This window comes from Acomys russatus, chromosome 4 (genome assembly GCF_903995435.1).
Source record: "Acomys russatus chromosome 4, mAcoRus1.1, whole genome shotgun sequence".
NCBI classification, from domain to species: domain Eukaryota; kingdom Metazoa; phylum Chordata; class Mammalia; order Rodentia; family Muridae; genus Acomys; species Acomys russatus.
In genome coordinates this window covers 16,399,841-16,415,203 of record NC_067140.1, presented here as the reverse complement: position 1 = coordinate 16,415,203, position 15,363 = coordinate 16,399,841, and the positions used below count along the sequence as shown (strand labels likewise).

General features: G+C 43.8%; 2 protein-coding genes across 5 annotated transcripts in view; one reads left to right on the top strand and one right to left on the bottom strand.

Annotated features, from left to right (window-relative positions):
• Stau1 (staufen double-stranded RNA binding protein 1) overlaps positions 1–3,815 on the top strand; it is a 42,980-nt gene extending 39,165 nt beyond the window's left edge. For 2 of the 3 annotated variants that reach the window (XM_051143823.1, XM_051143822.1), the window contains exons 8-12: positions 1,085–1,160; positions 1,340–1,659; positions 2,156–2,278; positions 2,701–2,786; positions 3,660–3,815. In XM_051143823.1, the coding sequence (XP_050999780.1) occupies positions 1,085–1,160; positions 1,340–1,659; positions 2,156–2,278; positions 2,701–2,786; positions 3,660–3,675 (621 nt within the window). In that variant the 3' untranslated portion in view covers positions 3,676–3,815. The remainder of the gene's footprint in view (positions 1–1,084; positions 1,161–1,339; positions 1,660–2,155; positions 2,279–2,700; positions 2,787–3,659) is intronic. The other variant, XR_007830500.1, reaches the window with a different exon arrangement.
• Positions 3,816–10,392: 6,577 nt separating this feature from the next.
• The window catches only part of Cse1l (chromosome segregation 1 like), a 41,230-nt gene continuing 36,259 nt past the window's right edge, over positions 10,393–15,363 (bottom strand). For both annotated transcript variants that reach the window (XM_051143820.1, XM_051143821.1), the window contains exons 20-25: positions 15,001–15,098; positions 14,823–14,908; positions 14,193–14,274; positions 13,007–13,153; positions 11,739–11,970; positions 10,393–10,588 (exon numbers count right to left, since the gene is read on the bottom strand). In XM_051143820.1, the coding sequence (XP_050999777.1) occupies positions 10,499–10,588; positions 11,739–11,970; positions 13,007–13,153; positions 14,193–14,274; positions 14,823–14,908; positions 15,001–15,098 (735 nt within the window). In that variant the 3' untranslated portion in view covers positions 10,393–10,498. The remainder of the gene's footprint in view (positions 10,589–11,738; positions 11,971–13,006; positions 13,154–14,192; positions 14,275–14,822; positions 14,909–15,000; positions 15,099–15,363) is intronic.

Sequence of the window (15,363 nt, the reverse complement as noted above, 5' to 3'; positions counted from 1 at the left end):
TGGCTTTGGTTTTTCTGGGACAAGATAGCATGGTTAAATTGGCCAAATCTATAGTTCAGATTGGGAATTCTCATGTGAATATTATTCCATATTGTCAACTACCTCTGTTAGCAGGACTTCAGGGGAACATCAGCCACCATTGCTGCCTCCAGCCATTGTCCTGTTGGGGTAGACTAAAGTAGGATTTAGCTTTTGAGCTCTGGCAGCTTGCTTCATGACTAAGCTCCCTGCTGGGTGTGATGACCCACATCTCTAATCCCAACACTCGAGAGGCAGAGGCAGGTGGATCTCTGAGTTCAAGGCCAAGCTGGTCTACAAAGCAAGTCCAGAACAGCCAGGAATACAATGTTCTGCCTGCACATACACCCACCGGCTAGAAGAGGGCACCAGATCTCATTATAGATGGTTATGAGCCACCATGTGGTTGCTGGGAATTGAACTCAGAACCTTTGTAACAGCAGTCAGTGCTCTTAACCTCTGAGTTATCTCTCCAGCCCAAGAAACCCTATTGAGAGAGAGAGAGAGGGGGGGGGCGGCAGAGAGAGAGAGAGAGAGAGAGAGAGAGAGAGAGAGAGAGAGAGAGAGAGAGAGAGAGAGAGAGAGAGAGAGAGAGAGAGAGAGAGAGAGAGAGAGAGAGAGAGAGAGAGAGAAATGAAAGAAAAAGAAACAAACAGCTCCCACTGCCTGAGTAGTTAGTGCCTGGGACACAGACATTTGCCTGTGGAGTTTATATATATGTGGATTTGGCTTTCAGATTTCCCATTCCAGAACCATGTAGAGTACTTGTAAGCATTTTTGCCTCATCAGATGCCTCCATGTCCTTTTTGGGAATTCTGTGTCTGGATGGTCTAGGTAATATGTATATCTGCTAAGCACCAACTGTAGACTCTTCCTCCCTGCGCTGACCACTTCCAAGTCAGCATCTTTTCCTGGCAGAGTGTTTCTGGTCCTCCACACACAGCCTGCTCTGCATTCATGATCTGTGTATGGCCAGGCATAAGAGCTTGTGTAGTGGGGGTTATGATAGACTATGCACACAGATCTCAGTGCTTGTCCATGCTCACTGCCATTTTTCTTTCTTAAGACTCCAGTAAAGAAACCAGGAGACGGAAGGAAAGTAACGTTTTTTGAACCTAGCCCTGGGGATGAAAATGGAACTAGTAAGTGTGGCCCTCTTGTCAATTGATTGAATGTGGTCTGGGTTTGCATTGTTCTTGTGTTCAAAGAATTGGTAGCCGCTGCCTTCCTAGAGCTTGGATGTGCTAGGTTGGTAGAAGAGAGGCATTGTAGCTTCTTGGGTGGTGAAGGTGGCTACAGTGACCTATGTATTCCTCCTCAGGTAATAAAGAGGACGAGTTCAGAATGCCTTATCTTAGCCATCAGCAGCTGCCAGCTGGAATCCTCCCCATGGTGCCAGAGGTTGCCCAGGCTGTCGGGGTTAGTCAAGGACACCACACCAAAGATTTCAACAGGGCAGCTCCAAATCCTGCCAAGGCCACGGTAACTGCCATGATAGCCCGCGAGTTGTTGTACGGGGGCACCTCGCCCACAGCCGAGACCATTTTAAAGAGTAACATCTCTTCAGGCCACGTACCCCATGGACCTCGCACAAGACCCTCAGAGCAACTCTACTACCTTTCCAGAGCCCAGGGATTCCAGGTAACTGCTTTTGTGTGCTCATCTCCGGTCCTCAGGATGACCTTTATAGTGTTTTTAAGTCAGGTTCTTCCTGCTTTGTATAATACTTGTATAGTTGTAGTACAGTACGTGCAAGACCCTGAGTTCTGTCCCCAGTATTACAGAAACAAGAAAGGGTGCGATTATATGCTTTGTCTAAGAGTTTGGATGTATAATGTGGTTCTGTGCCGGAGAAAGAGTTAGAGGGACAGCTCTAGTGCGACAAACTGGCCTATCGCATAAAACTCAACAACCTTGAGTTTTGTATTGTTGGGGAAAGAACCAACTCCAGCAAGTTGTTCTTGGATGTCCACATAAATCTACCATGTGCATAGCCCCTTGCTATAGAAGTAGGACAAGCCTGTAGGGAGAGGAGACACTTGCCTTAGAAAACAGCACTTAAAACCTAAACCACTAGATTAGGAGAGAGCAGGCTTCTGGGCTGGGGAAACAGCAGTGATGTGTTGTTTCCCTGTAGGTTGAATACAAAGACTTCCCGAAGAACAACAAGAACGAGTGTGTTTCTCTTATCAACTGCTCCTCGCACCCGCCTCTTGTCAGCCATGGCATAGGCAAGGATGTAGAGTCGTGTCATGATATGGTATGTGGCCCCCAAAGGGTGCAGGGAGGAGCTGGCGCATTCTGCTGACCAGTTTATTAGTGGCCCCAGGAAGAGAGACATGACATTCTGGCAGTGTTCAAAGGAGTTGGCACACATGAACTTTGGTGGTCACTTAATGAACATAATGGCACTCGTCCAATTTAGAGAGAAATATGGGAGAGATTTTGTTGAGCAGGATTCAACATCTTATTGGGAAGAACCAAAATTTTAAATAGTTGTGCTGGGTGGTGGTGACACACACCTTTAATCCCAGCACTGAGGAGGCAGACTCTGAGGCCTACAGAGTTCCAGGGCAGTCAGGGCTACACAGAGAAGTCCGGTCTCACCACCCATTTGTGGTGTACCTTTCTTATCACTGTAGCCTGTTCCCTGTAGTTTGACTATTCCTTCCACCCTTCTAGGCTGCACTCAACATTTTAAAGCTGCTGTCTGAGTTGGACCAACAGAGTACAGAGATGCCAAGAACAGGAAATGGACCAGTGTCAGCGTGAGTGTTTGGTGTGGTGAGTGGGTATCCAAAGAAGGCAGGGTTAGTGAAAAGGTGCCACCTTTTCATCCACTTTTGGCTGACTCTGGAGAAGCATTCACCCTAGCAACAGTTTGGCCTTTTCCTTTAGAGAGCCACATGTTCTCAAGGAAGAGTCCTACTTGAGAATAAGTAAAACAAAAAACCCATAACAATTTACTTAATGTTCATAGATTGGTGTTGTGCCTGCAAGTATGTCAGTGTGAAGAGTGTCAGATCATGGAGTTACAATTATGAACTGCCATGTGGGTGTTGGGAATTGAGTTGCAGGCCCCCATCTTTTCAGTCCTCAGTTACATGATTATAATGGTACATGGGTACTCACTCAGTTCCCATTCTACTTGCTCTTCTATTCCTTCTCCTAGGGTCATATCTTATTTACTATGCCTTAATACTCACTTTTATATGCATAGGTATTTTGTCTGCATGTATGCCATGTGTGTGCAGTGCTTGTAGAACCAGAAAAGAGTGTTGTGGTGCTAGGAAACGAACCCAAGTCCTCTGGAAGAACATTGAACTTTCTGGTGCTGCTGGGCCCTTGGGCATGTCCCCCAGCAGGCTGTCATTTTCTTCCTCAGACACAGAATACACACACGCTTCCCTCCTTTATTTCTCTAGTTACTAGTATTTTCTTTCTTGTACATATATGTAACATGTACTGTCTTTATGAATACAGTAAGATCCTATTACAGATAATTGTGAGACAGTGAACTCAGGACCTCGTTCCAGCTTCTACCAGTATTTCCTAGGATGACTATTATCATAAATTTGTAAGTTGCATTTTGGATGTTCACTTTTCAATACTCCTGCCATTGTCATTTCTTCTTCTTAAAGGTGTGGGAGGTGCTGAACCTTTCTGGCCACAAACCATTATAAAACTCAACATATATACTGAAAATACTGAGAACTGCTTTAAAAACTCGGAATTTCTGATAACTCCAGTGGGCCAAGACATGGTGGATAAAAACGTGGCAGCGGTAGCAAAGAAGATGAGACTACAAGTGGTGGCCTTGGTTTTGCTGGGCTGCCAGCGACAATGCTGTGCTCTGCCATTCATCATGAGACCAGCCCCAGCACCTCCAGTTCTTGTTTTTGCATTGTGACAGTTCAGATACTTTGGGAAATCCTGGGCAGCCACACCAGAGAGGCCTTAGAGCGGCCACGGAGCTAAAAGCAGCAGAGAAAAGCCAGTGCTTCCTACCATGCGTAACTGACTTGGTGAGCTCAGCCCTGCCACATGTAGCACCCACAGTAACCACTGCTTACTCTTCAACAGTGATGCCTGTTAGTTTCATTATTTCCTTTGGTTCATATGACACTATATAATTTTCATTTCAGTTTCTCAGTTGCATCTACTTATCTACTTAGAAACTAGTCCCAGACCGATGGTATCAGACATGTAACTGGCAAAGATCACAATCCTGTTTGGTGATGCATTGTGTGCCTCTGGCTTGACCAGACAGTTCTGGACTTAACCAGAATCCTTGACTCCCTTACCCCCCTTGTATAAATTGGTCAGCTTAGGAGTTTTAAACTTTAGGTGATCAAAAGAGTTGGTCCTTTTTTAACAAATGAGCCCTGACCTTTATCAGTTATTACAGAAATTGTCAATAGGTGTTACTCTTGAGGAGGTAGTTTGGCTTTTTTTTTTTTTTTTTTTTTTAAACCCCTTAAAACCACACTACAGGACACAGAAGACTACAGGCTGGTGTCCCTGGTGTGCCCAATGCAGTCAAAGTTCCAACCTCCATGTAGGGGAAAGGTACCAGGCTTCCTGGTGCTGTGCTGTGGCCACAGATGCAGGAAAGTCAAGTTGGCCCTAGTGGAAAGCTTTGAGCTCAGCTCTGCTTCCACTCTTGGCTTAGCTGGAACCTTTTCACCCATGGAATGTAAGTAAACTTAGTCTGTGTCACCAATAAATGGTAATACTAAAAAGTTTTTTTGTTAACTTATTCTCCCCACCCCCATTTTTTTAAAAAGAGAATATTTGTAATGCTTGTGATTCTGTCTAGGTAAAAATCTGAAGATCTAAAATTTCTTTATATTAAACTATTGACCAATAAACAGCTACTAAGAAAGTCTTTTTCCAGTGGTAAAGTGGTGATGTGAAGGATTGGATATGGCAAACTAGAGAAGCCAGGATGACTGACAAGTTTGTTTTACTGTACAATGTATGTATTCATCTACAAAATGAAAAACCGCCATGAGCAGGTAGTAATCTGAAGCCCCAAAGTGCATGTGGGCCGTTACCGCTAATATTTCCATGAGCATGTGAAGGCCATTCTGATTCAACCTAACAGGGCTTATAGGAACACAGGTATCTTGCCAGATGCTACACCACTGAACATGCCCATAACAACTATTAGCTGCCTATAGACTTGGGGGCAGGGTGTAGTGGCCCTTCCTCCTCAGTGACAGGGAACAAGCACAGATGCTTTGAACAGTGATATCATTTTGCAGAATGGAGTGCAGAATGGTATGCTAGTCTTGCTATTTTCTAGCCATAGTCCCCAAGTTACTTGCCATATTGGTCTCAACCTGCGCTGCTTCTGGCCGTCCCCTTTCCCTCTCTCCTCCTACTCCAGTTCGTAACTCTTTCCAAGTGGTCTCTGAGCTTGAAAGGTCTCATAACTCAGGATAGGACAACTATTAAAATAGATTCGTGCCTGATTATCCTGACTACGCTTTCAGAAGTATTTTAATGTTTACAAAATGAAACATACACTTTTACCCACAAAGCTAGAGAACACTGCAGATTTTAATTTTCAAGACACTAAACATTACTTCCAAGTCTAGGCATGCTGGCCACGTGTAATGCTTTGGTCTTTTTTTCTCCCCTTTGGTTTTTTAAGACAGGGTCCTGGACTCACTTTGTAGATCACAAAGATCTGCTGCCTCTGCATCCTGAGTGCAGTAGTCTTATGCTTACAACAATAAAATAAAAAAGGGAGCGTTTTCTCGTTTGTTTGAGATAGGCTTTCTCTGTAGCCCTGGCTGTCCTAGAAGTCAGGGATCCACTTGCCTCCGCCGTGAGTGCTGGTGTGGGCCGGCCAGGCGAGGCATGGTAGCCCAGAGGCAGAGGCAGATCTCAGAGTTAGAGGACAGCCAGGACCAGAAGAGAAAGGGGGTTGGGGGGGGGGGGAGCGGGGACAACGACAACATCAGGCCCAACAAAACCAAACCAAACTAAATGAAGTCCAAAATACATGGTTTCATATGCAAAATTCCCACAGCAGAAGCAAGTTATCAATTCACATAATTTTTAGCTAGCTCTAGTAACACCCACCCCTCAAGCAACAGACAGGTGTTACCATAAAAGGACAAAAAACCAGGACAAAGTGCCTCATATGTTCTCCTATTAGGCCAGAGTCACGAGAGTTCCATAATTTGGACCCTAGCTGTCTCTAGCTATGTAACCAGATCAGTTTCTTTTCGTGAGTTTCTCTATGTTGTCCTGGGACTGCTCTGTATATCAGGCTGGCCTCCATAGCCCAGGCCATGGTCAGTTTCTTAAAGACAATCAAGGCTAAGAGACAAAAGAGGCATCAGTGCATTGCTGGTTTTGGTATAAGCATGCCCTTACCAGGGACACAAAGGGAGACTACCAGCAAAACATGCCTCAAGCAGGGAAGTGGATAGGCAGCCCAGGACACTGGAAGGAGAAGAGACTCAAGTGGGAACTACAGCAATTGACATAAAAGACCTTTCAGGGCCTTTCAGAGGAAGCAGAAGTGAAAAATCAAGCCAGTTAGACCCTGGGGAAAATGGTAAGAACTAAGCCAAGTGTAAGTTGAGCAGATCACATCATACCTTTGAACACTTAATGAGTGTGAGCACAGGCTGGAGATAATGGAGGGAACATACAGTGGCTCTCAATTGTCCATAACTCTTCAGGTTTCTGAGGGCATGGTGCATTCCCCACACAAATGCATGCACTAAAACTAAACTACCTGTCTTAACTGGGTGGTTGTGGTGTACACCTTTAATCCCAGCACTTGGGAGGCAGAGAGGCAGCCATATCTTTCTGAGTTTGAGGCCAGCCTGGTCTGCAAAGCAAGTCCAGGACCGCCAAGGCTATACAGAGAAACTGTTGGTGATCCTCCTTCTCTAGTGTCTGGCAATGATAGGTGTAAATGCCATGCCTGGTCCTCTTAGAGTCCTGGATTGATGGTGCACATGCCTGGCATGTAAAGATAAAACAGGGAGCAGGTGCACTCGTGTGGCCAAACCTTATTTCATATCAGGAATTTATCAGACCACCCACAAGATGGCACAGAGCATATAAGGTTGGTACCAAGTCAGAGATGGCTTGAGGCTCATATGATAGGAGAGAACAGACTCCCACCAAATTGTCCTCTGAAGTCCACAGACAGTACTGCACCCCTACCACCACCCCATGTAAAAAGGAAAGAATGAAATGGTAAGGGAGATGCAAGGACAGGATAGGTAGAAATATCTGCACTACGTGAAGAGATAGGGGAAAAGTTGCTGATAAAACTTCACGGCACACACAGAATGATTAGAATAGATGCCATGTTGATTATACTAAAATGAAACAAAAGGGCTGGGAGAGTTAGCCTGGTGGAAGTTTCTAGGTCTGATTCTTAGCATTAGAGGAAAACAAAAAAGCAAGAGCAGACCAACCAAATGAAGCCAACAAAAGAACGTCCCAGGGCTGGAGAGATGGCTCAGCAGTTAAGAGCAGTTGCTCTTGCAGAGGTCTCAAGTTCAATTCTCAGCAATCACATGGTAGCTCATAACCATAGGATTTAATGCTCTCTTCTGGCATGTAGGTGTACATGCAGAGGGAGCACTTGTACACATAATGTCTTGAGAATACAGGGTTAGGGTCAGGAAACTGGAGTAACTGTACCTTCTGGAAATAAACAGGTACCAGTGTGAGGATGCTTATGAAATAAGCCCCATGATGCCTCAGGGTGACGTTCATGGGCTTTAGAGGTAGGAGCACAGCTGGCTGCTGCTGTGTACTTGGGGGAAATGCTGTGTGCATTGCCCTATCATACGGATGGCATCATTGCCCTGACATCCTCACAAGCAAGCATTAAATGCTTAATGGTAAAAAGTAGGAAAAGTATAAAGACTGGGGGAAAACACAGTAAAGTTTGAAACTATCAGGGCCAAGGAGATGTCTGAATTCTTATCTCTAGGGCTGGGGGTGGAGACAGGTCATGGGGTCAAGCCAGTCTAAATAAAGTCCAGGTTTACATTTGAAATTTTTATATTAAAAAATGACATTTTTATATTTTAAATAGTCCATTTGCTAAAAAGACAGGGGGACAGTATCAGAGGGAGAATGGACACAGATACTCTGAGGGGTACTGTGACATTTCTCTGTATTTTTCTGTCAAAGTGATAGTGAGACTCTGCTGACAGCCTGGTCACCACTACACACACAAGTGCAGCTCTCAGTGCTGGGTCCCACAGGTGCTCTGCTTGCAGCTCTGTGTATTAGTTCATTTTTTGCTTGCAGCCATGCTGAAAATGAGTGGCAATAAGAAGACAAGGTCTCCTGCTATAGCTGACAGCCATTGCACACTCAACCACCTCTATTTGTCAGTGTGCCCCACCCTCTTCCAAGCTAGGAATGGAAGTCAGGGGACTTGCGCAGACTAAGTAAATGGTCTACCACTGAGCCCCTAAGCCCTGCCTACCATTTCTTCACAGTATCTTTAAAAACCAGACTTCAAAACTTCATTGGAGACAGGTATCAGTCTCAGAACACTATTGACAACAAAAGATACCTTTAAATGGGGCAACTAAATCGCCTAATGCAGTTGTTCTCAACCTTCCTAATGCTGCCACCCTTTAACACAGTTCAAGCTGTGGTGACCACCAACCACAAAATTTTGTTGCTACTTCATAAATGTAGTCTTGCTGTTATGAATCATAAATATCTGAAATGTAACCTCCAAAGGGGTTGTGACCCATAGATTGAGAAATCCTGTGAACAAAGGCACTGACAACCAAGCCTGACAACATCAATTGATGCTGAAGACTTGAATGGTAGGACAGAACCACACACATGCTGTGGTATGCAGTGCCTACACTTTATTTGTTATAAATAAAATATACCAAATAGTGGGCACTTGAAGACAGACCTTTTTTTTTTTTTAGACAGTACTTTTAAGCTGTCTTCTGAGCTCTACAGGAGCTCCATGCAGAGCCCACACGCCCATAAAACAAAAATCACTAGTTACAAGGATGAACTGCGTCAGTCTGAGTGGAATCTGTCCCTGTAACTACTGCACCTGTGTAACTCTGTAACTGTGCACCCACTGCTGGACCTGTGGGGTATGTTCTCCAGAAGATCCTGCAAGAGCCAAGCTCAACATTAAAGGGACTCTGTGAGCTCCACCCATATACTGTCATCTTCCCACCTTCCTGTCTTTTTAAATTTATGCATAAAATAGGGCAGAGGCAGGTAGATCACTGAGTTTTAGAACAGCCAGGGCTACAATAGAGACCACATCTCAAAAGCAAACAAACAAAATTTTAATGCCAAAATAACTAAAACTTAATGTTTCCATTGCTGTTTAAAGAGCAACATAAGCAGCAATGGAATCTAAAAAACAAGATGCATGCTGAAGAAAAAGCTCAATGGTTAAGACCATGTGTGCTACCCTTTCAGAGGACCTGGATTTGGTTCCCAGCACCCAAGCCACAACGCTCCCAGAGATCTGACGACCCCAGCAGACACCTACACACATGTGGTATGTGCACATTCACAAAGGGGTCTTTGGTCACAAAAGACAAAATGGTAGAAAAAACAAAAGAAATGAGTTCCAACATAAATTATTTTCTAAGCTTTCTCTGATTTCCATGAACAACAACAACAACAACTGCCTAGCCTATGACCACGGACGTTCCAGGTTAAGTACAGTGATTGACAATCCCCTTCAGCAGAAACTCCAGGGTGCATACTGCTCCACAGGCCTCGTCCAGAGAGAAGACACACTCCAACTCTGTATGGCAGCTTTTCTCTCATAGTGGGAATCACTAACCACCTCCTGTAGACAAGCCCCAAAATTTGTACAGATGACAGCTTTGCATACACCTTTAAAATTTTTTAAAAAGAGCCTAGATTGGGGAAGTAGAGAGATTTTAAGAAAGTTCTTCATTTTTATCAAAGTTTCAGAAAGCACCAAAATCCTGTTCTGAAGACGCTCTCAGATACACATTTTGGGTTTTTATTGCTGATTACAGACTTCAACTACGAAATATGCATTGCTTGGCAAGTCAACAAGTGATTCTTTACTTTTTCACATTTCCAATAAAAGCTTGAACAGACAAAAATTACCAAGGATGAGAAATAAGCGCTTCAAAACAAAGGGCTTAGAAACAGAATCAAGTCTCCACAGTCAAGGTCGGCCAAAAACTTGAAATAATCCAAACCGTGCAAATGCTCAACAGAGACCATGGCCACACGGCACTGTAAATACTTCTCCCACGAAGGACAAACCAGGTAAGTGACCAGTTGTGTTGATCATCAACACAAACCACCTCATTGGCTTACAGCAGTATTTACTATCCTCTGTAGAGATTGTAAGAAATTCAAGAGGTTGGAAACCTGTGATGTTTCAGTAGAGCTGTCCTCAGGAGTCTGCATGGTTCCTAAGAAACCATCATGGGCCCATGGGTCAGGATGAAGCAGTTCACAAGAGGGTCACACTGGCCGCCTGCAGGTAGCCTTGGAGGTATTGCAAGGCTTCTGGGTTGAGGCTGGTGCTCACCATGGAGGGAACCTACCGGAGAAAGAAACCACATGGAGTGGGAGGCTCTTGTGTGCACACACAAATTGGGGCCAGTGTGGGGAAGTGCAGCCAATCAATGGTCACTGCCCACGGGGAATCCAAATAATTCAACTGACTCCATACCAGGTGTAGGGCAGGTGAGCAAAGGTGCTGTGGTGTGGGGAGAGCACATGTCACCAAGCCTCACCCCCTAAGTTTGATTCCCCAGGACGAACTTAGCGCCATTTCTGTGACCTCTACGTGAATGTCTCTAATAATAATAATAATAATAATAATATAATAATAACAATAATAATAATAATAATAATGTAGACGGCCCTGAAAGACCAAAGTTTTCCCTCTGACCAATACACGTAACTGTACTCACACATATAAACATAGGAGATCCATAACACACTGCTGTTAGGGGTGCTGTGGATTTTATGTTTTTAGTTTATGGATAGACTCTTGTTATACATTGCAGGTTAGTCTTAAACTCACAGCTACCTAACCCATCTCAGCTGGGATTTTAAGCATATTCCCATGACCCATGTTTGGCAAAAGAAAATTTTTTATTGTTCATTCTAGCCTAATTAAGTACTTATACCCTACTTATTCTAAGAAAATTATCTAGAGTGAAAATTTTTTGATAAAATGTTGGTAATTATCTTACCTGGGTACACCAGGGTTTGTCATACTGCTTCTATATATGGAAATTAAAAACAGGACAGAAACTCTGAGAGCCTAGCTAACTTCAATTAAAAGGCCAGTGTTGGTTTCTCTGTGTAGCCTTACCTGTCCTGGAACTCACTCTGCAGACATGTGCTAGGATTAAAGCCCAGTTCATATTACAGTTTTTTGAAAGTGTGTATTCCCCCATTCCTCCCAGACAGAGTTTCTCTGTATAACATCCCTGGTTGTCCTGGACTTGACTTGTAGACGAGGCTGGCCTTGAACTCAGAGACCCACCTGCCTCCGCCTCCCAAGTGCTGGGACTAAAGGCCTGTGCCACCACCGAGCTAAAAGCTCATTCTTTAAACAAACCTAAAACTCAATTGGACAGTGTGATTATGCTGACCAATGAAAGGAGGAGTAACAGCTGATTTCCTGAGTCCCTAGTCACACCCAAAGAGTCAAGAGTCCCATGACAGCAGACACTTACCCTTCCTGGACAGGCAGTAGACAGTTTGTGAAGTGATTGTGCCAGATGGATTTTGGGGTTGTTCACCATCTGACCTACAGGGTCATGTTCCTTTTTACCAGCGAATGCCAGCTGTGAGAAGGCAGTCTGGTATCCTGGGGTATCTTCTATGTCAATAAAATGTTCTTCATCAGGAATGGTGTCATCTTCAGGTAACTCAAAAAGGCCAATCAGAGACTGTAATAAAGGAGTCCTGGATTGGAAAAAGGAGACAAAAGGTGGCTTGGTGGCTTATGCCTGAAATGTCAGAACTTACAAGTTGGGGCAGGAAGACTGCTGTGGGTTCCAGACCACCTATGAGACACGGTGACACTTTATCTCAAAATAGGGTTCTGCATTACTGAATAAAGAGCTTGCCGTGCAAGGAGAACAACTGGAGTGAGTTTCCTAGAATCCAAAAAAAGGCAGACTGTGGCAGCCTTGGTGTAATCAGCAAGCTCCAGGTTCAGTGAAAGACCAAGCCTCAATAAAGTTAAGTGTGACTGAGGAAGACAATTCAAGAGGTCAGCCCTCAACAATAAACACATGTGCTTATGCACATATAAAAAAGAAAACCAAACATAGCCCCAGGAGACATAAACTACAGAAAGTGGGGCACATTTGTAATCACTTCTCCCTTTAAATTAAGAATCAAGGAGGGTGGTGGCGGCACATGCCTTTAATCCTAGCACGTGGGAGGCAGAGGCAAATAGAGCGCTATGAATTTGAGTCCAGCCTGGTCTACATAGGAAGTAGAGGACAGCCAGAGCTACACAAAGAAACACTGCCTTGAAAATAAAACAAGAATCTAAACCAGAGCTGGGCGTGGTGGCACATGCCTTTAATCCCAGCACTCAGGAGACAGATGCAGGTGAATCACTGAGTTCGAGGCCAGCCTGGTCTACAAAGCAAGTCTAGAACAGCCAAGGCTATACAGAGAAGCCCCGCTTCTAAAAACAAACCGGGGGTGGGGGGATGGGGAGAATCAAACTGGATCTACTACCTGCAGTCTGGAAGCTGAGGCAGGAGGGCTGCTTTGAGTCTAGGCCAGCTTGGGCAACAGTGTAAGACCGAGATGGAAACCTACCAATAAAACCAGAAGGGTCTACAAGTGGCTGGAATCCATCAGTGGCTGGTGGAGAAGCCAAGATCAGAACACTGCCTTCCCGCCCCACCCTCCAAGGGGAATCACTCAGCTCTGCAATGACAGGGAAGGACACCCTTTCCCCACACTCAGGGGGAGTACTTACCACAGCTTAGTGTACTCAGTGTCCATCATTGGTGGACACTCTGTGAGTAATTTGGTTATGCCAACTGCACAGATTTTTTTCTCCACATTTCCAGATACTTTTTGAATCTCTGGAATAATGATTTTTTCCAAAACCATTCCAAACATTCTATTAAGAAAAAAATGTGTTCAATATTAGACAAGCACTATACTTAGACAGTAAAAAAAGATGTTATTTATATTCAGTGATTTTGTATGAATGGAATAAAGTACTAAATAGCAAGAGCTCCCTATGAAATGTCTGTCTCAGACCGACGTCCATGATCTTCTGACTAAATACTGCTGTGTTATTAGAAGCCGTCTCTTAAGTATTAAGTCTTTGTAGCTTTTGAGGCAGGGCAAATGGGAAATTATTTGCTTAAAATGTTACCCAAAAATTGTCAAAAAAATTTTTTTGGAAGAAGTTGCTCAAGAAACTTTTGAAAAATTAAGAACACAGCTAAGATTCAAAGGCTAGAGCATCTACCACTAGCAAGGACCAGTGCTAGATTGGGATTAGGAGCTGTAAGTACATAAGCAATAACGGTGCATTTGATTAGTCCTAGAATATGAGCTAATGACAACACCCTGGAAATAAAACTTCTTACATCCTACATGATGCAAAACCCTTCTTTATGAAATGCAGCAAGTAGACCAAAGGTGGGTCTTTACTGCCATGCATCAAGAGAGCACTTTGCCCACTGTGAAGAGGGCTCCAAGTTTGGCAGTGCATAAGCTTCAGATATCCCTACAATTCCCTAATACTAAAAATTGCATATTTTGTACTGCTTTCTAAGATAACTCATTTTGAAAGTCAATCTGTAATGTCTTGAGATACTTTTCCCACAAAACTTTCCCCCCAACAGCTTCCTCTACCTCTTCTTTCACTGCCCTAAGGGTCACACTGCTATACACATTCTTTGCACAAATTCCCCATCAGAACCAAGTTTCATCTACTGCAAGGCTCTATCATTATTGCCAGGCTGCTGGCATCTGCCCAGGGCACTCCTTCTGAAAGCATGGACATCAGTTTTCTATGTCCCAGAACACCTCCAACCCCACCAAAAACAATCCCCAAACCAGAACAACAAAGCTACCGCCAACACACATACTGATTTATATTGAAGAGGTCAAATAATTTTCTTCTTATAAATAAAGCTACAACTTACTTTGGTTGTATGCCATCAAATATCTCTTGTAGTGCTAGTGCCCCATACTTAATGCAATATAAATTAATAAACACTAAGAAACCTGTGGAAGGAAGACAGAGTATTAATAGACTTCACTGAGATGGCAATTCTCTTAAAGTCTGTCAGGAAATCTAGGTATCAGCAGGAAAAGCAGACACCGATTTAGTTCATCACCTACCTCCCAAAACACCCCACAGAAAGTGGCCTCTGTGTTTGTATCACAAAATTTTACATGAAATTCCTTACTTATTTATACATCTCCACATTACTGTTTCTATTGAAAAGTGTTTCTCTCTCTAAACCTAAGACAAACCATTCTTTGGAATATAATACATTTCGAACTAAGTTAGTGTTTGGGGTACACATTTTTTTTTCTAGGTATTTAATGTGTAACATTTAAGACTGATGAACGTTTTCCCCTACAGCCTGAGTCCCAAGCATCTCCAAATGATGCACTTATTCTTTTTGGTTTTTGAGACAGGGTTTCTCTGTGTAGCCGTGGCTGTCCTGGACTCGCTCTGTAGACCAGGCTGGCCTCAAACTCAGCCTCTGCCTCCCGAGTGCTGGGATTAAAGGCGTGTGCTACCACACCCGGCTCAATGCACTTACTCTTAATAAACTTTGTGGTCTTGGAATTTTGCAGTCTCTGGAATAGAAGAATGAAGATCTGCTTTCTGTACTGGTCAACTGACTCACTAGAGAATAGAAGAGAAGCATTAATATCAACTCAGTCCTTTTACGAGCATGGAACATAATCTTCAGTGTACAGAGGGTTAATGTGACTCACGGAGGCATGTGCTCTATTATACTGTTGAGAAGGTAGAAACCTTGGTGATCATTTGCCTTGGATGCAATCAGCTTCTGGAAGACACCCAGTAACCCAGGCTGCAACAAACCAGATCAAATAATGAGTACTCAGAGAGGAGGCAGGAGCTAAGCATCACATAAGTGCATCAGGCTGCTCTCTGGGAAAGTGGCCACTATTGAACAATGTAACCAGCTAAGGCAGTGAGCTGAGAATCATGTAGCATCAGCAACATAGAGCCAAGTATGACTGAACCTTTTATTTTCCCTGCTTCTATCCCTCAAAGCTGGGATTACATTTGTATGCAATCATGGCCAGCCTTTTCTAGTTATACAAGGGGAGTTA